Raw genomic sequence first — 26,251 nt, forward strand, 5'->3', positions numbered from 1 at the left:
ATTTATAACAGAGCTTTATTTATTTATAATAACACACCACAGATCCTCAAGAAACAGTAACAAAACAGTGACAGAAATGTCAGAAATAGCGTATGGGTCTGTTACGTGATTAAGGAACGACTCAAAACCCGAAAGACTCATGAAGAGAACTAATCAATTCTCTTTCCGGCTCAGAATGCATTGGCTTAGTGTATGGGTCTGTCACGTGATTAAGGAACGACTCAAAAACCCGAAAGACTCATGAAGAGAACTAATCAATTCTCTTTCCGGCTCAGAATGCATTGGCTTAGTGTATGGGTCTGTCACGTGATTAAGGAACGACTCAAAACCCGAAAGACTCATGAAGAGAACTAATCAATTCTCTTTCCGGCTCAGAATGCATTGGTTTAGCATGGGACTGCCTGTCACGTCATTAAGGAATGACTTAAACCCGAAGACTTGTCAGACAAGAGGTGAGGTGAGCTTAATCAGCTTGTCATAAACTGAAGACCCAGGTAATGAATTAATCATTTCTGAATCTTATAGCATTGTAGTTTTGTATTGTTTGTAGTGGGATCAACGTTTGCATAAGTAGTAGATGTGTTGGGGAAGTAACACGTAACATTTTAATTACATTTTGCTAAAATGAACGAAATGAACGAAATGACTCGAAAAAAGATTCGTTCATTTTGTTGAACGAGACTCAAAAGTCCGAGTCAGTAAAATGATCCGAACTTCCCATCACTACTCTGGATTACACTGGGCCCGCTAACCAATCTGAGCACATTGCGTATTTCGTAGGGAGTGGCTTCATAGAAACAGGAAGTCAAACGAGCCGTTCATATGACAGTGGAAACAGAGGTGTAGAATAAAGCTAAAATATATGAAAAATGCAGCGTTTTCAAAAAAACAAAGCATTAAGACATGTTAAACTGCGCCCCAAAAACACAATCAAGCCTAGAAAAAAAACATAATCTGCTATTTTACAGAAGAAAATAATTTATAATATATATAATTATCGTCATTGGTAACGTTATCGCAATAAATACCTGAAATTATCTTGATAATTTTTTTAGGCTATATCACCCATCCCTAACCTTGATGATATAAATGTTATAGCAAAATATCTACTGGTCTACAAAATATCTACTACTGGTTTCCACATGTCTGTGTTGCTCAGCTTTAGTTCTCCAGACTATACCAAAATACATACATACCATAAATAAATACATACCGTTTTAACATTCAAGCACAAAAAAGCGCAAAATATCTCTGAATACATTTGTACACTATTCTATTTCTTGCCAGACACCTGGCAACGCTTCTGCTCACACAGCTGAGCCACATTTGTCCAAGATACCGTTTGAACATCGGTAACGTTTATTGGTAGCATCGGATGCGTTTTGGTGGTTTAAATCGACGCTCACGACTTGCGCGAGTGCTTTTACTGTAATTTAGGCAAGCTCGCTCATAATAGAAGCGATGCGGTTGTGACACACATGCGGTGTGGCACGCTCATTTGTCCAGGCACGCCTATGCCGCGGCAAGATGAAAACATCTCAACTTTTCAGAATGCCACAAGCACACTGCAGGTCATGTGACAAGGACCAACCGATGAGCTTTGGCCGTTCCTTAACAACATTGAAAGCTCAGCTAAACAGCTGCAGCGTAGGTCCGACGCAGACATATAAATCAGCCTTAATGGTCTAGGAACTTGTGGCTTCATCAACACACATGGCTTCATCAGGTGCATTGATTTTTATGATAGCTTAGCTGCTGACATCTGGACGTGTCCGCATGATGACTTAATAACACTAAATAATCCACCTTTGATGTATGCACACATCACAGCTGCTTTTTTTTTTGGTCTGTAGATTTTTTTATTCATTACAGTTCATGCTGTGACCTTGTGATTCAGGCACATTGTCTAAGTAATGTACTCTATCAGTTAATATACTGTATCTATTCTTTGACTTGAAGAATGGACTCACTTTGCTCAATTTAATTCAGGGAATAAGACCATGGCCTTAGCTACACTGGACAGCGCTTTGCATCAAAAGTATCGAAGGCATCAAAATAAAATATTATTATATTTTATTATATTATTATATAATAGTATATAAATTACGTATGAATGTATGATATACATTTAAAGGTCCCGTTCTTCGTGATCCCATGTTTCAAACTTTAGTTAGTGTGTAATGTTGTTGTTAGAGTATAAATAAAATCTGTAAAATTTTAAAGCTCAAAGTTCAATGCCAAGCGAGATATTTTATTTAACAGAAGTCGCCTACATCGAACGGCCAGTTTGGACTACATCCCTCTACTTCCTTCTTTAATGACGTCACTAAAACAGTTTTTTGACTAACCTCCGCCCACAGGAATACACAAGAGTTGCGTTTGTAGAGTGTGTTTGTCGCCATGTCGTCGAAACGCTGTTATTTTCATCCCGCAGTCCAATCACCGGGTCTGATTCCGGCTCAAATTGATATGGTAAAATTAAAGACATGTTTACAATAACACTGAGCGCGTGCATCTCCACGTTATGGTAAGAGGCGTGACCTTTTCGGGCAAGGAGCGCTAAGCTGCTGTCGAATCACAACACAGGAACCGCTGGCACAATCAGAACTCGTTACGTATTTCTGAAGGAGGGACATCATAGAACAAGGAAGTCATCAGCCCGTTTTTATGACAGTGGAAACAGCGGTATACAGATAAGTAAATTATGTGAAAAATACTGTGTTTTTTTACACGCGAAACATGAACACATGTTATATTGCACACTATAAGCACAATCAAAGCTTCAAAAAACCACGAAAAACGGGACCTTTAAAGATATACTGGGATATACTGGGATACACTGGATACACCTGCACTGTAAAACTGAACAGTGAAATTAATTAAAGTTTGTTTCACTCAAATAATAATGAAAGTTCATTGTACTTAATAGAAAAAAAGTTGCATGAACTAAGCTGAACTTAATATTGTTGAGTTGAGCTGCAGCAGATTCCCAGCATGCTTTGCGTCAGACCATATAAATAACTGTTGAAATTAGGTTGAGGATGAGCTGCAAAACATTTAAGACAACATATGTTGTTTGATTACATATATGCAAGTATGTAATGACTCTCTGATAATGTCTCTCTGATAGTTATAATAGCATGTGTTATTTGCTATGTAACATTTAACCAAGATCTGAATGTGATGTTTATGTAAATTAACTGTATGTAATTAACATTATGATGAGTTGGGAAAGGGATGCTGGTGACGGGATTGTTAGTGAGAGACACCTGTGCACCACACTGGCCTTGATCTGCTTCCATGGCTCTCAGCCCCGCCCCACATGTGACAAAAAAGTTCTACCAACTTTTAAAAAATGAGTTAGTTTACTTAAATGTTTTGAGGTAATAAGTTTCCTCAAATGTTTTGAGTATTCTCAACTTATTGGGTTTTACAGTGTGGTGTAGACAGGATGTTATTCCTCTTTTATGATGCTGCCAGTCATTGTATGAGCAATTTAGCATGTTTAGGGCCAGATTTACTAACAGCTTGCGCCAACTCAAACCCTCTTTTGGTGTGGAAAAAACTGCTGTCAGGATTTACTAAAGACATGCAGCGAAAAATTTGTGATGAAAAGACGTGGACACGGTTATTTTTGCTATTGACCTTATTGCATATGCGTTTTGTAGGAGTTTTCTTTTCAGACGCAAAATTTATGGGATGTTCATGCAATGTTGGTACTTGCACCATTATTTAACGCCCAAAAAAGCATGTCTCAAGCCACTTTGCACTTGTGTTGTTAGTAGATCACACACACCTGATTATCCTTGTCTCTGCTTTGAAAATTTGTGCTGCTTCTGATAGACTGTTGGTCATTATGGAAATGATCTGGCTGCATCTGTTCTTTAATGTGCCATTTTCAGTTGATCACCTGCAGAACTTTCCACTCCCATTGGTGCTTTTAACTCTTTTTAGTAAAACCCTCCAAAATTTTGGTGTGGAAAAAATTTTCTGTATTTTGTTTTTCTGGTTTCAGTACTAGTTTTATTTATTTTTAATTTATTTTTTATATAAAAATATATAAATATAATATATAAATTTACTAAAGACATGCAGCGAAAAATGCAAAACATCTGGTTCAGAAGGACAAGTGGAAATGAAATGAAAATCAATAGAAGTTCAGAGAACGAACACGGAATGAACTAAAATACTTGTATCTCATTGAAGAGGAATAAAGATTAGCACAATCCTTATTTGGATAAAAAAGGTATCAAAATGACTCATTACACACAATTGTATAAAGGAACCCCACACGAGATTCGAATCCACGACCTCCGGGTCCAAGGTCCATTTCTCATCTCATTGCACCACTGTGCAAGTGAATGTTTCCACACCTGCCGAAGTTTATTAGTTCATGTGAAAATGAACTCAAAATGAAGAATTCTTATAAAGCTGCACTTTAGATCATTCTGCAGCTCATCATGCTGTAGTGCAATACAGAGCAGGAAGAGGAAAAACAGCAGAAAATGAACAAACATGAAACAGCTGGTTCAGAATTACGGGCAAGAATGAACTCAGAATGTACATAAGCTTAGATGAAAATGAACACAGCATGAAACAAAAAGCATTTATTTCTAATCCAAGAGGCAGTAAAGGAATCAAAACACACTATTTTATAAAACCGCTCCACCTGGGATTCGAACCCACTAACTTCGGATACAGGGCTCTTCAGATAACTGGCTTTACACATTGAGCTACTTGAGGATGCACATTCAACAGACTGTGGAAGAAACCTTTTAGTCTAACAAAGAATTCACAAAAAAAGCATTACTTAGCATGCTAACCATATTAGCATGCTAAGCTAACTTAATGCTAATGAAGCTCATGGTTAACTTGATAACTGAAGAGCCACATTAAAGAGAATGACAACTGGTTAGCATGCTAAGCAATTAGCATGCTAAGCTAACTAGCATAAGACAACAAACACAAGCAAGGTCACATTCAGAGATGAATATCTTGGGAATGGTAGCGAATATCAAAAAATCCATTCAGTCATTTCTGTGCGGCTCGGTCCAAAGATCACCTGAGCTGATTTTGGACAAAATTGGACAAAAATTGTAGGAGGAGTAGCGAAAAAACTGTTTTCCATTTATTTCAATATGGCGGACAGGTACATTTAAGGAAAATGACAAATGACACATCGTCGGAATCGGCATAAGCCAGGGAATAAAATGACATAAAGCATACACATTTTGGAAAGTGTTTTCAAAAGTTATAAGTGGTTTTGCAATAATCATTACATCTGTGGAACAGTAGGTGGCGCTGTGTTGAAACTTCTCAGGTACCTTCAGGACCTTCTAAAGGTCATACATACCAATTTGTGTGAAGATATGTCAAATTGTTTAAAAGTTATTGCAATTTATGACAAAATTCAAAATGGCGGACACGTGGTTCATCCGATGTTGACGAATTCGATATCCTCGGATTCGGCATGGCACAGGGAATCCATAGACACCAAGATCTTGATTTTCTAATAAAGTGTTCAAAAGTTATTGGCCAAAATAGCCATTTTTCAGATCTCATGACCTGTAGGTGGCGCTGTTCCCAAATTTGGCATGGAACCTCAGATCATGGTCTTGATCAAGTGTACCAATTTTAGTTTTGATTGCTCAAAGTTTGGCCGAGATACAGCCTCTATAGCAATTTTGGGTCAACCTCGTTAACTTCGTGACATCATAACTTTTGAACAAAGATGAATAAAAAAAAATCTGTTCAGTCATTTCTGTGCGGCTCAGACCAAAGATCACCTGATCAAAGTTTGGACAAAATTGGACAAATTTTGAAGGAGGAGTAGCGAAAAAACGGAATACTGTACTTTTCAAAATGGCCGCTACTGTAATGGGCGGAGACTTAATGTAAGAATTTGAATAGAATCAGCATGAAGAGATGAATCAGATGTACTAAATTGTATTTTTCTAGAGCAAATGGTTCAAAAGTTATAAACTTTAGAATGTTGAATTTTTGAACTGGTGGTGGCGCTATAGAGTTGGTCCTAGAGACTCCAAAATTGGTCAGATTTCTAGACATGACCATCACTACAAGTGTGCCAAATTTCATCATTTTCTCATGTTCCGTTGATAGGGCTGCCATAGACTCCCATTCGGGAGGAAGAATAATAATAATAAAAGGGAAAACGTACAATTACAATAGGGGCTACAGCCCCTTTGGGGCTTGGCCCCTAAATATAGCTGCAAGCAGCAATTATGGGGCCAAGCACAAAGAAGGCACAACAAGCCAGCCAACATGGCTGTGAGCATCAAACCAACTGCAATGGGGAGCAATGAAAAACCTTTTAAGATCATTTCGATCAAAATAGCTAAAAAATCATGAATACGGTCAATAATAAAGATTTACTGGTTTATCACTTTCGACCAATAGATGGCACTGTGACCAAATGAATGCGGTAAGGTCAAAGTGAGGTGACAATGACAGCTGTAAAGTTTGATGTCAGTATGTCTCCAAGCATTGCAGAGATACAGCCTTGAGTCATTTTGGCATCAAGCCTCTAATTCGTTGCTGCGGTATACAAAAACAGTTTTGTCTATCAACACAAAATCCATAACTTTTTGCAGGCATGGTCTGAAGATAATACAATTCGATTTCGTGAAAATTGGCCCACGGTCTAGGAGGAGATTGAAAAAGTATTATTTTAAAGAAAATCGAAGTGGTGGAGACAAAGTTTTGCTGACTTTGGCAAAATTGGTATCAGTTTTCTCAGCATGACCTACGTAATCTATTAAGACCAATCTCATTACAATAGGCCACATTTATATAAAGCTATTAGCATTTTTTTTTTACATTTCATTATGACATTTGACCACAACGAGGCGCTGTCTCAAACTTTTGAGTACCTTCAGAGCATGGTGCCGATGGCACATACTGAGTTTCGTAATGGTACACCATTACATGATGGTATTCATAAAATATAGTATTACATATCATAATACTGTATTGTAGTTAATGGCAATTTCATGTTTTGTTCAATTATTGTACCACCAAGAGGCACAATCCCACTGCTTTTTTAATGTGTCCTCAGAGTGAGCCCATACAACTGTGTCTCAAATTTGGTGAAAATATCTTGTTTCGTTTTGGAGTTATAGACATTTATATGTATGACATCATAAAAAATGGCCCATGGACAACTTTGTTTTGATTTTTTTGCCACTTCCTATCAAAAATTTGACATTTGGGCATTAGTGTGTAGTTAACCAGCTAAGGTTCCGTGTTTCCTACGCTGGTTTTGTCTCATTCGGACTAACGATTTCGAAGATATTCGCAAACATTTTTTTTAAGCTCTAAATCACCACGTCGCACAAACCATAAGGCGAAAAGACTCCCATGAAAATAAGCGAACCACATCAAAAGTTATAAGCATATATAAAAAAAATATTCTCCACTGGGTGGCGCTGGTCCGGAACTTCTCAGGCTCCTTCAGGGCATCGTGCTGTTGACCCAAACAGAGTTTCGTAATGATACGCTTATGCGTTCATAAAATATAGCATTTTCGTACAAGTAGGTGGCGCTGTCCCAAAACGCTGCATGCTTCCTCTGGTCTTGCTTGTGATGACATGTACCAAGTTTGGTCTGAATATGTAAAGCATTGTGGACATATAGCCTCAAGTCTGATCTGTTGAGCTTTTCGTCGAATTCATTTGTGCAGTTTTCGGGAACGGATGGCTCTATCAAAAAGCTTTTGATAACTTTTTGCAATCATGGTCTGAAGATGATCTGGTTCAGTTTTCGTGAAAATAGAGTAATGGCATAGGAGGAGTTAGAAAAAGTTGTTTTTTTTCGGAAAAATCAAAATGGCGGAAAAATTTTCATGATGGAAAATGACGTCATAGGGTGCAAATTGAATCGTCTTGAGTTTTGTTTCTAGCCCTTATGGACTATTTGCTATGGACACAGCTGAGACTGTCCTCTATCAGTGTGCCAAATTTCACAACTATTTACCATATGGTTCTATGGTCTGCCATAGACTCAAGAGCGGAAGAAGAATAATTTAAAAAAAAAGAACACCAACAGATACAATAGGTGCCTACGCATCTTTGGTGCTTAGCCCCTAAATATAAATTATAAAAATAAAAAGAATAACTGCCAAATTGTGCTGAAGTTAACTCATTAAATGAGATTAAAGGAACACTCCACTTTTTTTGAAAATAGGTTCATTTTCCAACTCTCCTAGAGTTAAAAAGTTGAGTTTTACCATTTTCGAATCCATTCAAACGATCTCCGGGTCTGGCAGTACCACTTTTAGCATAGCTTAGCATAATTCATTGCATCTGATTAGACTGTTAGCATTAAATGTTTAGTTTAGTTGATTGATCACATTCTTAAAATCATTGCTTTACATTAAACGAAACACTAGTTTTTTTTATGATATAATTCATATATCTATAATAAATTATTACATTTACATTTTCTGAATGTTCTGCCCAATTAAAAAGTGCTAGAACACCCTACAGTTGCCTTGGTTTCCTCATCAGGCCAAGATTATTTATAAATTTGATAGGTTGCAGAGTAATGTAGGATGTTAAATCAAAATTATCAAAAATTGAAATTGACAATAATTCATAGTTATTTTATTTCATTTAGGTAGATGATAACTTTGCTACCAAAAAGAATGAAACTGTGACACTCTTAAGAGCTAAAACATGCAATTTTCTCTTGAAGGACAATGAACAAGTCCCATTTGAAGGGCATTGAAAATGGGACTCAAGCTATAGCTAAAGGAACAAAATATAATAGAGACTTGGGGATGGGCTTTTTTGAATTTGTCCAGTGAGCAGCCACCCACAAATTCCTGGCAACCAACACGAATCAACCTGAACTTTAGCAACCTCATAGCATTTCTAATTCTCTCTATTTCTCAGGTTCACTCAATACATCAGTCCCTAAGAGACCTGCGGAGTGATCAGCTTCGGATGGGTGATGACATTGATAGAGAGATCAGCAGAAGAAACAGGTCCCTTTAATGTTTCTACCTGTCCAAATCAAATCATCTTGTTCATTGTTCATAATAAATTCCTTGTGTAATTGCCCCCCCTGCACACACAAATGATGTGTTTTGTGCTTTCTGCCCCTCAAAAGGACTGACATAGAAACCAAAAAGACATTGGAGAATCTTGTAGGCCACATACAAGCACCACAGAGAGAAGAACCCGTAAGTGCTCCTAATGTTACACAGCATGTTGTTCACTTTTTTTTTTTATTTTACCTGCCTGTGACCACTTGTCTTGTTTACTGTCAGAATGAAATTGTTGTGTCTTTTCTTCTGTTGTAAGTTTAATACAGTTTCTTAAGAGACCTGCTGTACAAAACATGATATACTGAATAACAGCAACTTGCTCAAGCTGAACAGGGCTGAAAACTGCACGCTAAGTCAGGTTTGAGTTGTATGATGTGTCTTAGGTCTCGTTACGGGTGGAGAGACGTCTACAAGAGATTGAGGATGAGATGCACCCAGGGCGGCAGATGCTTTCTAAAAAATATCACAGAGAGAAACCAAAAAAGCATGTCTGGAGAACCACAGGAGGTAGAGCACTAAACTAATGCATATTTTTATTTATTTGTGAATATTTTAAAGGGGCCATATCACCACAAATCTATTTTTCCTGGATATTCTGAGCTAAATGAGGTTAATGTACTATGAAACATCATACTATGTACTATGAAACATCATACAAAGGCTACTTGGTTTGCTAAAACATTGTTAACAATAAAATGTGCTTAAAGGATTAGTTCACTTTCAAATGAAAATTACCCCAAGCTTTACTCACCCTCAAACCATCCTAGGTGTATATGACTTTCTTCCAGACATGGGGACTTGTGACTTGGTGACTTGGACTCGAGTCGACTCGAGTCGCTATTTTTATGACTTGTGACTTGACTTGACAAAAAATAAAATACTTGAGACTTGACTCGGACTTGGAAGTTAAAGACTCGGGACTTGACTTGACTTGAGACACGATGACTTTGAATGACTTGAGTGTTAAATCACATCATGTTTTCAGTTTGAATATAAAATATATAATTTTTTAAAAATAAAGTATATACTGCATACAGTACCCAGGCAGCGCTTTCTCTCTCTTCTCTCCAACAGCGAGTTCACGCACACCGCAGTTGAACACTCACTCAGAGCAGCGGTCCGGTTGAAGGGTTTTTGTTATGATATGAAATCTTAATATCAATATTATAACACGCAGTGACGCAGCGACATCTCTGCATCGGGACCCCTCTCTCGTTACGCTGTTTATGCTTTTGCCGCCGCATTCAAACTGGCGCAGCGCTTACTTACATTAAAATGCCTAATTCAGTTTATTAAACATGAAGAGGACATATACGTCTGCAGGCAAATGCGAAAAAGAAAGCATGAAGAAGCATGAAGATTAAACAAAGAGCGCCGTTTTTCTCCAAATATCATGATTACAAAAGTGATATGATTTTATTCAGCGTACAGTTTAATGAACAAGAACGTAATATCAAGTGACTTACATTTTAGACACCAAATCGTCTGTTTCGCTGTATTTCACCAACGAAAATAGTTCCAAAGTCCACAGAATTGTTTTGCGTCTCTGAGCAACACTTCCTGAATGATTCAGCCGTTTGAATGAATCGGTTGAATCCCAATGATTCGCTCATTAACAGTGATTCACTGCCACCTACTGGCAGGTTTAATTTCACATTTGAAGTGTCTTAATTTTTTTTAATAATTTCAAATAACAGTAGGCTATTTAACGTTTTATATTTTCAACATTACAACATTTTTATGCATCTGTAACTGCTCTTGACCGATTAACTTTAATAAATCTTAATCTATAATTCTATAGTTATACATTAGATTACAATTTCTGTACCTGAAAATCTCCTGTTTAAACCTACATGAAAAACTTGAAAAGCACCATTTATTAATTTATATGTTTGTTCTGTTGTATTTATTTGTGCTATTACTCGTAATTTGATTATTTGTTACTCTTTAATTACTTACTGTTTATTTGTCTAACAATATTTATAATATAAATTAATCTAGTAGCTTTTGGTGCCATAACCCTATTTATTTAGGTTAAATGTAACAAAGACAATGGAAACAATAAATATGCTTATTTTATAGGCCCATTTTCTTGTCTTTTACTTTTATTATTTTTTGTTGTGGGGCCAGTAAAAAATTGAGCCCTGCCTAGTTTATCCAGCTCGCATTAATCTAAATAAATATCAATACATTTATTTAGTTGACATTATTTAATTAGTAAGATTTGTTGACGAATTTTGTAAATTAAAAACAATTTGTTCTGTTATGTGTTTTGACTGTGTTATATGTCACTAGGTAACAAAGATATTTTAACCTTTTAGAATAAAACTTTTATGAATTTTGCCTCTATTTTTCCTGGATATTATTCTGTCAGCTAAACATTCTAGTGTTTCCCAATGAGCCACCATTTCATCATAAACCGAAAATTTAAGGCCTGTATGGTCTCTATAACAACGAACTAAAATCTAAACATCAAATAGTGCCTATGAACAACAATACTACAACAAAATGTAAACATCAAAGTTTAATGTTGTATGTAAATAGGTGTTCAAAGAGTCTGTTGGATGTTAAGCTTGGTGTTGAAAATTTAAAACATTTAAAACTGTTGGCAGAAGTGAAAAATAAATAATTTTTGTTATTTTGTTTGACAATTTTAAACATGTATTTACAATGCAAATTATTTTAAACTGGACTTATATCTTGTCTTTTCACTTTATTTCACTAAAATTCAATAAAATGAACTTGGACTTGATTGACCTACTACAGGACTTGACTTGACTTGACTTGACTCTTGTGACTTGACTTGACTCAAGAAAAAAATACTTGGGAACTTGAGACTTGAAGGTTAAGACTTGAGACTTACTTGAGACTTGCACATGTGTGACTTGGTCCCATCTCTGCTTTCTTCTTTCAGATGAACACAGTCGGAGTTATATTAATAAGTATCCTGACACATCTAAGCTTTATAATGGCAGTGAACTGTACCAACGAGTATAAAGCCCAAGAAAGTACATCCATCCAAAGCAAAATGTACCACATGGCTCCGGGGGGATAATAAAGGTCTTCTGAAGCGAAGCTATGTGTTATGGTAAGAAAAATATCCATATTTAACAAGTTATAACGTTAAATATCTAGCTTCCGCTAGACTGCCTTCCATATTCAACTTAGGAAGAAAGCGTAACTGACGTCGTGTCAGTTAAGCTTTTTTCGAAAGTTGAATACAGAAGGCGTAGGATGTAGTGTAAACGTTTTGAATTGTGTGAGGCAGTCTGCTGGAAGCTAGATATTTTACTTTATAGCTTGTTAAATATACATATTTTTTCTTACCATAACGCATCACTTCACTTCAGAAGGCCTTTGTTAACCCCCTGGAGCTGTGTGGAGTATGTTTTGCTTTGGATGGATGTACTTTCTTGGTACAGTTCATTGCCATTATAAACCTTAGATGTGTTAGGATATTTATTAATATAACTCTGATTGCGTTCATCTGAAAGAAGAAAGTCATATACAACTAGGTTGGTTTGAGGGTGAGTAAAGCTTGGGGAAATTTTCATTTGAAAGTGAACTAATCCTTTAAGAGAGTGCGCAGTTGATGTACTATGAAAACATACTGTAACTTTCAGAACTCGTCCCCTGTCCAAAAAGATCTTTTAATGAAACCAAGAACTCAATCTGAATGTAAACAAGTTTCTGATGTGGGAAACCCAAGTATATTAATATATGACCAATCATATAAGCAGGGCTTAAAGTTTTCCGGCACCGTGCCGGATCTCCGGCGTGCGGCATTTGGCTGCGGAAAGAAATATAGTCCTACAATTTGTCTTGACTTGCTATCGCGTGCTTCATTTCATTCATACAATTTACACTAATTAATTTATCATATCGTACAATGTTTTAAACATTTAAGTAGACATTGAATAGTAGAAAGTGTGTATGATGATGTAGTGTTTTAGTTGATAGCAGCCTATTACTGACAAAGCTGATTTCTGAGAGACGCAAGAGAAACGCGGCTATTTGATTTACGAACGCGCTGCTCATTTCATACTTTTTGCCCATTTGTGTTTCATCTATCATCTCGCAAGGTTTAAATCATTTAAATACATAACAAATAGTAGAAAATGTTTATGATGCAGTATTTTACTGATGTATTAGACTAATTTTTTGCAAGGCTCTGATTTCTGAGAGACAAACAGCACGGCTATTTGATTTGCGCTGAGCTCAGTTTACACTCATTCACTTCACACGCCTATTGCGTAGTAATTTTAGAGATGTATGTAATTTTGTGCAATCCCTCAGCTCACCTGTTAGCCTATTCATAAAACACAAGGAGTGACTGACTACTTTCCCATACTGGAGTGAGACCATGGACGTCTCTCGAGCTGTCGAGATCTTTCTTAGCACTCTGTGGAGTGACAGATCGCGGTACCGCTTCAGTTCACGCAGAGAGCACATGAACCGACCACCTATATGCATTCTGGCTACCCCTAAACTTTGTTCAGTGCGAATGCCGCATGTTCTATATGAGCAGTCATTTACTTCGCCATCACCGGGTGTTGATAGCTTACGCAGGTGATACCTGAACTGCACAAGTTGTTGTCTGCGTTTAAACTAAACTCATTTAAGCCTTGCCAATTTAAACATCCGAGTGCAAGACGCGAACGAGAACTTGCGCGCGCGCTTTAAGATTTGTGCACTCATCCGAAGCGCCCACGCGGAAGCGCGTGTACAGCGCGCGAATATAAAGGTCTCTTTCAAGTCTTGTGCTTGAACAGACAAATTCACACAAAATTATGTCAACATGCCCGTCTTAGCGAGTATTCTAGTAAGCATTGTCGGTTATGTCTTAAGTGAACTTATACACTGGAGAAAGAACGCATGTGTCTTAAAGAGACAGCAGCCCTTGCATTCCTGCTGACTGAATCTGTTTTAAATGTTAATCAAACAACAAAAGACAAGGAAATCACTCGTTGCTTATGACTGAATAGTAACTTAATAATTAATAATGATTGATCTATATTTAATTCATACAGTTAAGATTACATGCAATGTTGTTTTACATTTTATTAGCTACTTTATTCAATTTCTGTACCTTAAAACTGGATACATGAAAAACCTGAAAAGCTTTATTTATTTGTATCTTTGCTTTACTGTATTTATTTGTGCAGTTTGATTATTTGTTCTTATTTTCTTTGTTTTTATTTGACAGTAATATTTTTTTTGTCCTGAACATAGCACATACCGAACCGCACCGTGAGTCTAAAACCGTGATATATATATATATATATATATATATATATATATATATATATATATATAATTTTTATTGAATCAAATGTGCACCAAAAAGCTTCGTTTAAATGTTAAAATATACCCCCCCCCTCCAAAAAAAAAAAAAAAAAAAAAAAGTTCAGGCACAGGATTTTCTTTTGCTTTAACCCCTGTATAAGTCAGTGATTTCTGTTGGGTGATCAGAAACGTGTTCAACGGTGAGGTAATAAGGATAAAGCTGAATAGACGCTTTATCCTTATGCTAGTTATTATGATATGGCTTCTTTAAAGGGTTAGTTCACTCAAAAATGAAAATTCTGTCATTAATTACTCACCCTCATATTGTTCCACACCTGTAAGACCTTCGTTCATCTTCGGAACACAAATTAGGATATTTTTGATAAAATCCAATGGCTCGGTGAGGCCTCCATTGCCAGTAACATAGTTATCACTTTCAGATGCCCAGAAAGCTACTAAACACATATTTAAAACAGTTCATGTGACTACAGTGGTTCAACCTTAATGTTATGAAGTGACGAGACTTTTTTTTGTGTGCCAAAAAATCCCCAACTTTATTCAATAATATCTAGTGATGGGTGATTTCAAAACACTGCTTCATGAAGATTCGAAGCTTTACGAATCTTTTGTTTCGAATCAGTGGTTCGGAGCATGTATCTAACTGCCAAAGTCATGTCCCCCGGTGGTGAACTATTGAAATTTCGAAACACTTATGATGTAACGAAGCCTCGTTTACTGAAATCACTTGACTTTGGCAGGTTGATACACGCTCTGAACCACTGATTCGAAACAAAAGATTTGTAAAGCCTCGACGCTTCATGAAGGTTCATTTTGTTTTTTTGGCGCACAAAAAGTATTCTCGTCGCTTTCATAACATTAAGGTTGAACCACTGTAGTCACATGAACTATATTAAATATGTGTTTAGTAGCTTTCTGGGCATCTGAAAGTGTTAACTATCTTGTTGGAAATGCAGGCCTCACTGAGCCATCGGATTTTATTAAAAATATCTTGATTTGTGTTCTGAAGATGAACAAAGGTCCTACGGGTGTGGAACGACATGAGGGTGAGTAGTGGTTAAACAGATCGTTGTTAATCCGTGATCCATATGGTCCAAGCCCCATGGTTCGGCACGCATGTGATTTGCAGATCAATTGCAAGTTTAACTGCAATAGAGTGAAAGGTTATCATTTGCACCTGTTTTGTCTTGCTAGTTTACACATTAAATAGATATAAAAACATTTCAGTGCTAGAAGAGGCAAAATAGGATTTAATTTGGTAGGCTATCGCACGCCACACTGTTACTGGTGCGCACAGACGCACATACATACAAGGCTTGTGCGCACACACAGAGAGAGAGGTGCGTTTCAGATAGCTTACGAACTCCAAATTGATTTCTCTTTCGGGTCCTCAATGCACTTGGATGGACACATACACACGTTGTGTCAGTCAAAATACCCCTCTCGGCAAGTATTCTCATAAATACATTCGGTTATGTCTTAAGTGAACGAGGTGAGAATTCAGATGTGTATCGGATGTGTGTGTGCTTAAACTGTCAAACACATACGTATGTCAAAACCAGCAGCACAGGCAATCTTGGTGAGTATACAGATAAACACAGTCAGTTTTGAATCATTAAATAGCTAAGAAAGTGAACCCATGTTGTGTGTAACAGTATTGGGTCCATTGAATATCGTTCATAAACTCTTAAAGGTCCCGTTCTTCGTGATCCCATGTTTCAAACTTTAGTTAGTGTGTAATGTTGTTGTTAGAGTATAAATAAAATCTGTAAAATTTTAAAGCCCAAGCGAGATATTTTATTTAACAGAAGTCGCCTACATCGAACGGCCAGTTTGGACTACATCCCTCTACTTCCTTCTTTAATGACGTCACTAAAACAGTTTTTTGACTAACCTCCGCCCACAGGAATACACAAAAAAGGGGGCGTGGTCTTGTTGCGCTCCCACGGAGAAGAGCAAGAGTTGCGTTTGTAGAGTGTGTTTGTCGCCATGTCGTCGAAACGCTGTTATTTTCATCCCGCAGTCCAATCACCTTTGTTTGGCCTTCCCAGGGACGCTGTACTTGGAGATCAATGGTTACAATTTATGTTTAACTCGGTTCCCGAAAATTATAATCCACATGTAAAACTATGTGCAGCACATTTTGCTGAGGACAGCTTCCTCAATCTCAATCAATTTAATGCCGGATTCGCACAAAGATTATTCTTGAAAGATGGAGCAGAAGCTGCTGTCGAATCACAACACAGGAACCGCTGGCACAATCAGAACTCGTTACGTATTTCTGAAGGAAGGACTTCATAGAACAAGGAAGTCATCAGCCCGTTTTTATGACAGTGGAAACAGCGGTATACAGATAAGTAAATTATGTGAAAAATACTGTGTTTTTTTACACGCGAAACATGAACACATGTTATATTGCAAACTATAAACACAATCAAAGCTTCAAAAAAACACGAAAAACGGGACCTTTAAAGGAACAGCAGTCCAATATTCCTGATGCTGTCTGTCATGTTAATCAAAGAACAAAAGACAAAGAAAATCAATTTCAGCTCTTGACTGAATATGTTTTATAACTTTAATGGTAAGAATTGATCTGTATTAATATTTACAATAAAGACTACAGAAATTAATGTAACCAATGTAAAATAACACTGAATGTGTCATTTTACATTTGATTACTTTAATTTCTGTAGTATTTTCTTACCTGAATAGAAACCCAGTTAACCCCAAAAAAAAACTTAATTTCATAGCTCTCTTTATTCTGTTGTACGGTGGCGCATTGCTGCCACATACATATTATTTTTTCCACTCAATTATGTCGTTCAAATGACATATTATGTCATTCAAACAACATCTTTTCTCGTTCAAACGACATATGTCGTTCAAACGACAACTTTTCTCGTTCAAACGACATCTTTTCTCGTTCAAATGACATATTTATGTCATTAAAACCACATCTTTTGTCGTTAAAACCACATATTTTGTACGTGACGTGTATGAAAAATACCTTTATCTGATCTATAATAGAGAATTTATATAGCCTAGATCAGTGCCTTTATCGCACTCGAAAAGCAGAAGCAAATATAGTGTAAAATACCTTTCGATGCCTGCATCGATGGTAGTGCAGAGTAATGGACACAATATTATTGTTTTATTGGCATATATGCAGTTTCTAATAGCCTAATAAAGCACAATTTTATCATTTAGCATTCCTTTTTTTCTGGAAAATAAATCGCAATGGATTGTCACATGCACCAAGTCAGAATTAAGTTTTTGAGAGAAAAAATCTCAGATAGGCCTAATTCTCATTGGTGTTTCAGTCGCATTTTATTATAGTACATTCAAAAATAATGTAGCTACAATAGCCTACCAGTAAACAGGCCTGGCGCTATGGATAGGCTACAACAATAATATAGGTTTATTGGCCTCAATGAGTCTGAGACTCCCAGTCAGAAATTGTGTCTCAGACGACATTAAATAATTTGTGAATATTTGTAAATATTCGTGGCATAACAGGTGGAAAAATGATTGTACTGCAGTTCTGTGAATGTTTTGCCTAGGCAAGGTTAATAGCCTTTAGTTAACTAAAAATAAATAAATAAACTATTTAAAATATTTATGCTAATCGAAATAAGCCTGAAATATGAGAAAATATAAATATTAGTTGAAAATGATATTTTCAATATAATTTCGTTTTTTCCCCCTGACCTTCAACCGATGCAATCCTTTCATTAACCAACAAGATTATGTTAAATTAGAAAACAAAATTAGAATGAAGAAAAAAAAAATCCCAGGGGTTTAGTTTTATAGGCTATATGCACATAGATATGACAACAAAACATGAGGATTTGCATCACATGCAGCGCTTCTGTGAATGGAGAAAAAAAACAAGATTAAATCTTATAAAAGGAATAAATATCCTATTCCTATATAGCTAGGCATACACAAAATATATTTAACCTAAATAATTAACATATAAAAATGAAAGGAAAAAAAAAATGCAACACGTAGACCATCTATATGATAAGTTTCGATTCAGTCTGAGTATTTTAATTGTTTCCGCTTTTATAAGAAAATTCAAGTGAACGTGCCGGCGCCTCACGCGCACACACAACATGGCATCTGTTTTAGTAGCTAGGCTACTTGACATCGCAGCCAATTTATTGTCAAAATAAAATACAGTCAACCAAATATAGAAAAGGTTACTCTGCTAATTTTAAATAGTCGGTGTATAAACAGAGCGTTTAAATAATAAATAGGTAGGCTATTTAGTATCCAAAAACAGCTAGTTCACATTTGGATTTATGCCAAATGGGTTTCTGTTTCAGTTTAGCTTTAAATTAATTTGTTTTGGCTTGACGTTTATATATTATATTTTTCATTCTTGTTCTGTTTTACTGAATAATACCATTAAATTTTGTTATAATATTCATTCAAATTTTCTAATAAAAGTGGAAACAATTAAAATACTCAGACATTTATGGTCATAAAAGTAACACCATTAGAATCTGTGAAGGTAAAACTATTATTTTTGTACACTCACAATAACATTGCTTGAAAAATAAAGACAAGCAATTTCTTTCCGTGAACTTGCTTCTCAAAAATGAATCGAAACTTATCATATAGATGGTCTACTTGTCGCAGTTTTTTTTTTTCTTTCATTTTCATATGTTAATTATTTAGGTTTAATATATTTTGTGTATGCCTAGCTATATAGGAATAGGCTATTTATTCCTTTTATAAGATTTAATCTTGTTTTTTCTCCGTTCACAGAAGCGCTGCATGTGATGTAAATCCTCATGTTTTGTTGTTATATCTATGTGCATATAGCCTAGGCTAAAACTAAACCCCTGGGATTTTTTTTCTTCATTCTAATTTCGTTTAATTCTAATTTAACATAATCTTTTTGGTTAATGAAAGGATCGCATCGGTTGAAGGTCAGGGGGAAAGAAACAAAATTATATTGAAAATATCATTTTCAACTAATATTTATATTTTCTCATATTTCAGGCTTATTTCGATTAGCATAAATATTTTAAATAGTTTATTTATTTATTTATTTATTTTTTTAGTTAACTAAAGGCTAATAACCTTGCCTAGGCAAAACATCCACAGAACTGCAGTACAATCATTTTTCCACCTGTTATGCCACGAATATTTACAAATATTCACAAATTATTTAATGTCGTCTGAGACACAATCTCTGACCAGGACTCTCAGACTCATTGAGGCCAATAAACCTATATTATTGTTGTTGCCTATCCATAGCGCCAGGCCTGTTTACCGGTAGGCTATTTTAGCTACATTATTTTTGAATGTACTATAATAAAATGCGACTGAAACACCAATGAGAATTAGGCCTATCTGAGATTTTTTCTCTCAAAAACTTAATTCTGACTTGGTGCATGTGACAATCCGTTGCGACTTATTTTCCAGAAAATAAGGAATGCTAAATGATAAAATTGTGCTTTATTAGGCTATTAGAAACTGCAATTTATACGCCAATAAAACAATAATATTGTGTTCATTTCTCTGCACTGCCATCGATGCAGGCATCGAAAGGTATTTTACACTATATTTGCTTCTGCTTTTCGAGTGCGATAAAGGCACTGATCTAGGCTATATAAATTCTCTATTATAGATCAGATAAAGGTATTTTTGGTACACGTCACATACAAAATATGTGGTTTTAACGACAAAAGATGTCGTTTTAACGACATAAATATGTCCTTTGAACGAGAAAAGATGTCGTTTGAACGAGAAAATATATCGTTTGAACGACATATGTCGTTCGAACGAGAAAATGTCGTTTTAACGAGAAAATGTCGTTTTAATGACAATGTCGTTTGAACGAGAAAAGTTGTCGTTTGAACGACATAATATGTCGTTTGAACAGAAAAGATGTCATTTGAACGACATAATTGAGTGGAAAAAATAATACGTATGTGGCAGCAATGCGCCACCATATATTGAACGAGAAAAGATGTCGTTTGAACGAGAAAAGATGTCGTTTGAATGAGAAAAGATGTCGTTTGAATGACATATGTCGTTTGAACGACATAATTGAGTGCAAAAAATAATATGTATGTGGCAGCAATGCGCCACCGTACTGTTGCATTTATTTGTGCTGTTTATATTTTATTACTGACTTTTACTTTTTTTTTTTTTTTTTTTTTAAATGAAAATAAAACTTTGCATTGAAGAAAAGTAGATTTTTGTTTGTCAATATGTTGTCAATTATAGTTCTTAGAAAGAAAATCGGAATCGGCAACAAACATCGGTATCGGCCGATCTCACTAACAAAAAATCGAAAATCAGAATTGGCCAAGAATATTGCAATCGGTGCATCTCTACCCCTAACCCCCAAATTTTTTTTTTTTTTTTTGTGCTGACCCGAAAAATGATCCAATCCATGACTTAACCATGATATGATCCGAACCGTGAGTTCTGTGATCCGTTGAACCACTAAGGGTGAGTAATTAATGACAGAATTTTCATTTTTTCTTTAAGATGCATCTTGTTCTCTAAAGGTGATGATACACAGTGCAACTCAGTGTTGTTTCAAATTGCCCATTACAGACCTAAATCTCTTATTGACATTATTTTGTTTTATGATAGCAGGGAGAAATCAGTGTTAAAACCAGTGATTTGGCTCAAACTTCAGAGCAGGTTCATGCTGTTCTCCTACCAGCAGGGGGCAGTATATGCCCGTGTTTAGCTTCCATTAACAATTGCCCTATTTATCTGAGAGGTGACTGATGAATGGAGCCTCATTTGCATCTCCATTGCAGTTTGCTAATGAAAAGGCGGTGTGCCTTAGGCCTAGAGAAATAATGTATTTGTTGTGAAATTACAAAAAAACAAACAAGACAAGCAAATCAGGACAGATAAACAAACGCTTAGTCACCAAAGTGCTGTTGAAAAAAAAACATTGTTCTGCTCTTTTGCACACCCATATGATCTACAACACTGTTAGAGTGGTGAATGATGTCACTGTAGCATTTTATAAAGTGATTTTAGACTATGAAATGCTTCTTCTAAATTCACACCTAACATAATGATAATGGTTTATTGGCATCTGTTGCTTTGTCTGTGGCTGGGTGGCACCTTAATGTGATATTATGATAGTTGATCTATGATACAATTAATCATATTAATTATGTTTCCCCTTCTGTAATTACGCATCTCAATTATTTTGATGTTTGTGTATATCGTTCTGATGATAAATCGATTTCCAACTGTTTCTTACATTAATACATTTAGCAAATTTATCTTGTGCTCCATATCCATGCCGGAATCACACATACTGGGTTTTCTCATTAAATGGCATGTGGCACATAATGTAGGTGAGATACTGTTGCAACACAAATGGATTTACTTTAAAATCTGAAGGTGAATTAAATTTTCTTTTAAATCTTAAAGTCAATTAAATTTACTCCAGTATAATTGTTCACCCTTTTTTTTTTTTTTTTTTTTTTTTTTTTCTCATTCTATTACATTACATCTTTATATGCCATAACTCAGTGGTCTACTGAATACTAATTAGTGGTGCTTTCAAAGGCAAACATTATTTTTACAACTACTTATGCTTAGGGTTAGGACTTTGGAACATATCCCAAAGCTTTTATTGCTGCCAGTCAACATACAGTATAAGCAGTTAAGCATTTATAGTGGTGCTTACGCTCTTTGTGCTCTTGACATGAAAGTTTTTTCTTTTTTTTTCATTATTTTTCTAAGCAATCAGACTTGTGATTTTTGCTTGGACGACAATAAAATCAAGGTCAAAAAATCCTATATACTTAAACTGAAGGAGGGAATGTGAGCTATATCTAAAGAACAGAATATTGTAGAGCTCTAGGGTGACGTCTTTTGACAACACCCAGTAGCATTGTGGTGATGGGTGTTGTACCACTTTTTTTTCCCCCAGAAAATGTTGTTAATTTGTATTCTGTTGAAAGCTTTATTATATTATACGCTTGCATAAAGTAAAAAAAATATGCCCAATAATATACTCGCCATTTATTTCTGACAAATTAGATGAGTATTGCATTATAGTTAAACCACATTGTACTAGCAGAAAAGAACTAGTGCTCAATTTCCTCTGTCGAATAAAGCCGTTCGTACATCCATCCATCCATCCATCCATTAGTGGAGTGTAGGGGAGGTTAGCAGAAAGGCTGCTAATCTTTCTCTTTTTTTTTTTTTTTCTTTTTCTTTCTGTGTTGGCTCTACTCTGTCCTAAGGCTTTGAGAAGACATGACACCCAAACCCTGGAGGCTGATGAGACCTTCAGAAATAGACTGCAGAGATCAGAGAATGAGAGAAGCAAGGTGTGTTTGTCTTTGATATTGAATCAGTGTTCATATAAATATATTATTAATCTCAGTACCTCATATTCTATTCATATAAGCTTATGCAAGCTGTGATTACATCTAATGTGGTTCTGAATGTTTGACTCTAAACAATCATTTAAGTTTTGTAGCACGTTTTCATTTTTTAAATTATTTATAATTTAGTTATTTATTTTTTACATTTATTTTATACATAAAACAAACATGTAGCATATTTGATCCTGTAACAATGCTAGACTGTAGTAATGCACTGTTGATGTAATGCATGAGTTTAAGCTGATTAGGGAAGCTAAGTATGTTTAGTAATTTTAATATAAAAATTATTTTTGGAGAAAAAAATCAGAAATTATTTGGAAATAAATAAAACTAAATGTACAAAATAATAATAATAATAATAATAATAATAATAATAATTAAACCTTTTTATTTACCTTTTCATAATGTTTAGTAATTTTAATATAAAATAATTTTTGGAGAAAATAATCATAGAAATTATTTGGAAATCATTCTAGTTCTAAATGTACATAATAATAATAATAATAATAATAATAATAATAATAATAATAATTAAACCTTTTTATTTACCTTTTCATAATGTTTAGTAATTTTAATTTTGGAGAAAAAAATCATAGAAATTATTTGGAAATCATTCTAGTTCTAAATGTACAATAATAATAATAATAATAATAATAATAATAATAATAATTAAACCTTTTTATTTACCTTTTCATAATATTAAGGAATATGTAATTGTTTTTGCCAGAATTTCTTGCAGACTTGTTCTCCATATTTTTGATAAATATTGAGCTTCAAAGTTTTTGCCTTCCATATAGCAAAAATTATATGGGGAACAAATCTCTTTTGTACATGAAAATGACAGAGATTCATATGTATTCTAACTGTACAATATCAAAAATCCTCTCACATTTGTAAATGGGGATTTTTGGAACGGATCATGCAGATAGAACCTTCTAATTCTAAAAAACACTTTCGCTTGGAATTATAAGGTTCTATCTTGCAAAACATTAACTGAAGCAATTATTTTCAAGAAACACAAGCCGTTTACTTATTTGTTTTAAAACATAAAATTAGTGTTGTAACAATGTGTTGACATTAGGGATGGGTATCGTTAAGGTTTTCACGGTATTACTACTCTTACCGATACTCTTACAAATTAAGAGCTGAATTAACATTGCTTTATTTTCTGAAATGTAAAATAAATATAATTTAATGAAATTAATATGAAACATCAATTTGTAAATGCACCAATTGTGCAGGCATTTTTAGTGTTTTATATACATAAGATACAGTAAGTACATGAAAAAAAAAGTAAAACACTGACAAATGCAATAAAACAAAGATGAAGTGAAATAAACAGTGCTTTCATTTGTTCATGAAGCTCTAACATTACTGTTCACATACTGTTCAACATTGCATGGTTTTCACACTATAAATTAACAGATTAATTCTTATTAAAGCTAACAATATTCAGATTAAGAGCTGTGAATGATTTTATCTTTGCATTTTGTTGTTTAATTAACATGGATGGCATAATCGTCAGAAGGTGACTGCTGTTACTTTAAGGCAGTAGATTTTAACACACATCTGATTTTTTTCCCAGCTGTTCATGTCCACTTACGATATAAACTGCATTTAAGTAGCTAAACACTCTCCGAGTCAGTCATTTTAACATATTTTTGTGTGTATTTGATTGAACATGCACCAGAAGCTCAAAGTGTAACTTGTTTGTCTATTTGCAATCCGTTTTGGAGGCTCCAAATTGGAGTGCACACATACAATTCAGCCTGAGGAACAGCGTCTCTTGCGCGGATTATTGTGCTTTCAGTGTTTTAAGACATTGATAATAATTATCAAACATGTCCCGCAATTTAGCAACAGTAAAGACTGCATTTTACAACAATCACCGATTGTGCTGATTCTGAAGTTAAGTTTGGGTTTAGGGAGGAACGAGTGCGCACAGCTGTGAAGAGAAGGAAGGTGTGCTAGACAAAACACAGCTAGTTTTTAATAGTTTTGCCTCAAATATCTTCTTTCTGATGATTCTTGGAAGACAAAATCGAAATCAAAAATAAAATTAGCTTAATATCACAGGCCTAAAGTATAAGTGTGAATGTGTAGGTCTCTCCTTGATCCTCACAATTAAACAGGGCTTTCCTGTTGTGTGCGCGCTGTAGCTCCTCTGCGTGAGCGCGATCTCTCTTCTAGATTGCGAATAGCAAAAATGCATCACAAACAAATGTCCTAATATTATTGCATACAGAAACAGCTGGCAACTCTGGCGAGAAAGAATTTGCAAGATAACGTCTATATAGCAATAATAAATGTACATGTATTTTCTTCATAATTTCTCCAGTACTGATAGCAGAACCCTTAATGTCAGAGCTTATCGATATATCGGTTTCATAATTTAGCCCCAGGGCCAAATTAATACTGGGTTTCGGTACCCATCCCTAGTTGACATGCATGAGAAAGTTCATATTTTAAAATGATTTTTTTTTCCTTTTCAATTAGAGCATAAAAGACAGTGCAAAATATTTTGTTCAGTGTAGATGTTAAATTTAAGTAGGACTATGGTGGGTAATTTAACACATTATTGCAGGAACCATTTAAGTTTAGTTTCCACAGAAAGTGGGAGGTAAAATGGCTTTCTCTCTAGACATCAGTATGGCTGAAAAAACATGCTAATGTTTATTGTTGTTTATTAAGACCCAATCAATTAAATTGTTCACTATTTGGCATTTAAGGCTTTATATTGTAAAATTTAAGACATTTTAAGACCAAAAACAAAAAAACAAAACAAAAAAAAAAACTGCAAGAAAATAGACAATGCTTCAGCAAAGGTGTTTCACAAAGTTTAATAAACATTGAAAAATGTTTCACTGAATATGTTTAACAAGGTTAAAACATAATCTCTCTCAGGGGCACGGAAGTGGAGGGGCTGGGGGTGCTGCAATGAGATGTTAGGATCCACTCACTGCTCAAAATGCTGGTTTTTATTCAGCGCTGAATGCTTTGCATGCTGGCAAATCCTCGGATTAAAACAAAGTGTAGACGTTATTATTAAAGATTCATTGCGCAGTCATTGAAGCGTTGCAGATTCCGTGTGCAGTCTAATGTCCTGGTTTATGGGCTATGCAGTGTTCTCAGCGATTTTTTTTTTTTTTTTCTTTTTCTCAGCGATATGCTTGTTGTCATTGAAGATCATAAATAAAGTAGTCGATCATGAGGTTTCTAATAAACATCGCATTGCATAGCATTGTTTAGTCTTCACTGATTTTGCGTTTTCTGATCTATTTTCTGCTGACAAGGAGCAGTCCAGCGACTTGACAAAGAAAGATGATCTTGATTGGTCCTCGTGTGTACATTCAAAGTGCTGATTGACTCACAGATAGAACCTTATAGAACCAAGTTAAGGTGATGATACATGGGGCAACTTTTTGAGCAATGTTGCTGGGCAATGTTGCCGTCAACGGACAACCTGATGAGACACAGGGCAACTAATTAGGGC

General features: G+C 35.2%; 1 protein-coding gene across 1 annotated transcript in view; it reads left to right on the plus strand.

Annotated features, from left to right (window-relative positions):
• LOC125278735 (centrosomal protein of 128 kDa-like) overlaps positions 1 to 26,251 on the plus strand; it is a 168,896-nt gene that overhangs the window by 69,912 nt on the left and 72,733 nt on the right. Inside the window, exons 6-10 of the mRNA XM_048208080.1 lie at positions 8,913 to 9,004; positions 9,130 to 9,202; positions 9,451 to 9,574; positions 20,902 to 21,071; positions 22,615 to 22,701. Coding sequence (XP_048064037.1) covers positions 8,913 to 9,004; positions 9,130 to 9,202; positions 9,451 to 9,574; positions 20,902 to 21,071; positions 22,615 to 22,701 — 546 coding nt within the window. The remainder of the gene's footprint in view (positions 1 to 8,912; positions 9,005 to 9,129; positions 9,203 to 9,450; positions 9,575 to 20,901; positions 21,072 to 22,614; positions 22,702 to 26,251) is intronic.

Source organism: Megalobrama amblycephala, linkage group LG11, assembly GCF_018812025.1.
Source record: "Megalobrama amblycephala isolate DHTTF-2021 linkage group LG11, ASM1881202v1, whole genome shotgun sequence".
NCBI classification, from domain to species: domain Eukaryota; kingdom Metazoa; phylum Chordata; class Actinopteri; order Cypriniformes; family Xenocyprididae; genus Megalobrama; species Megalobrama amblycephala.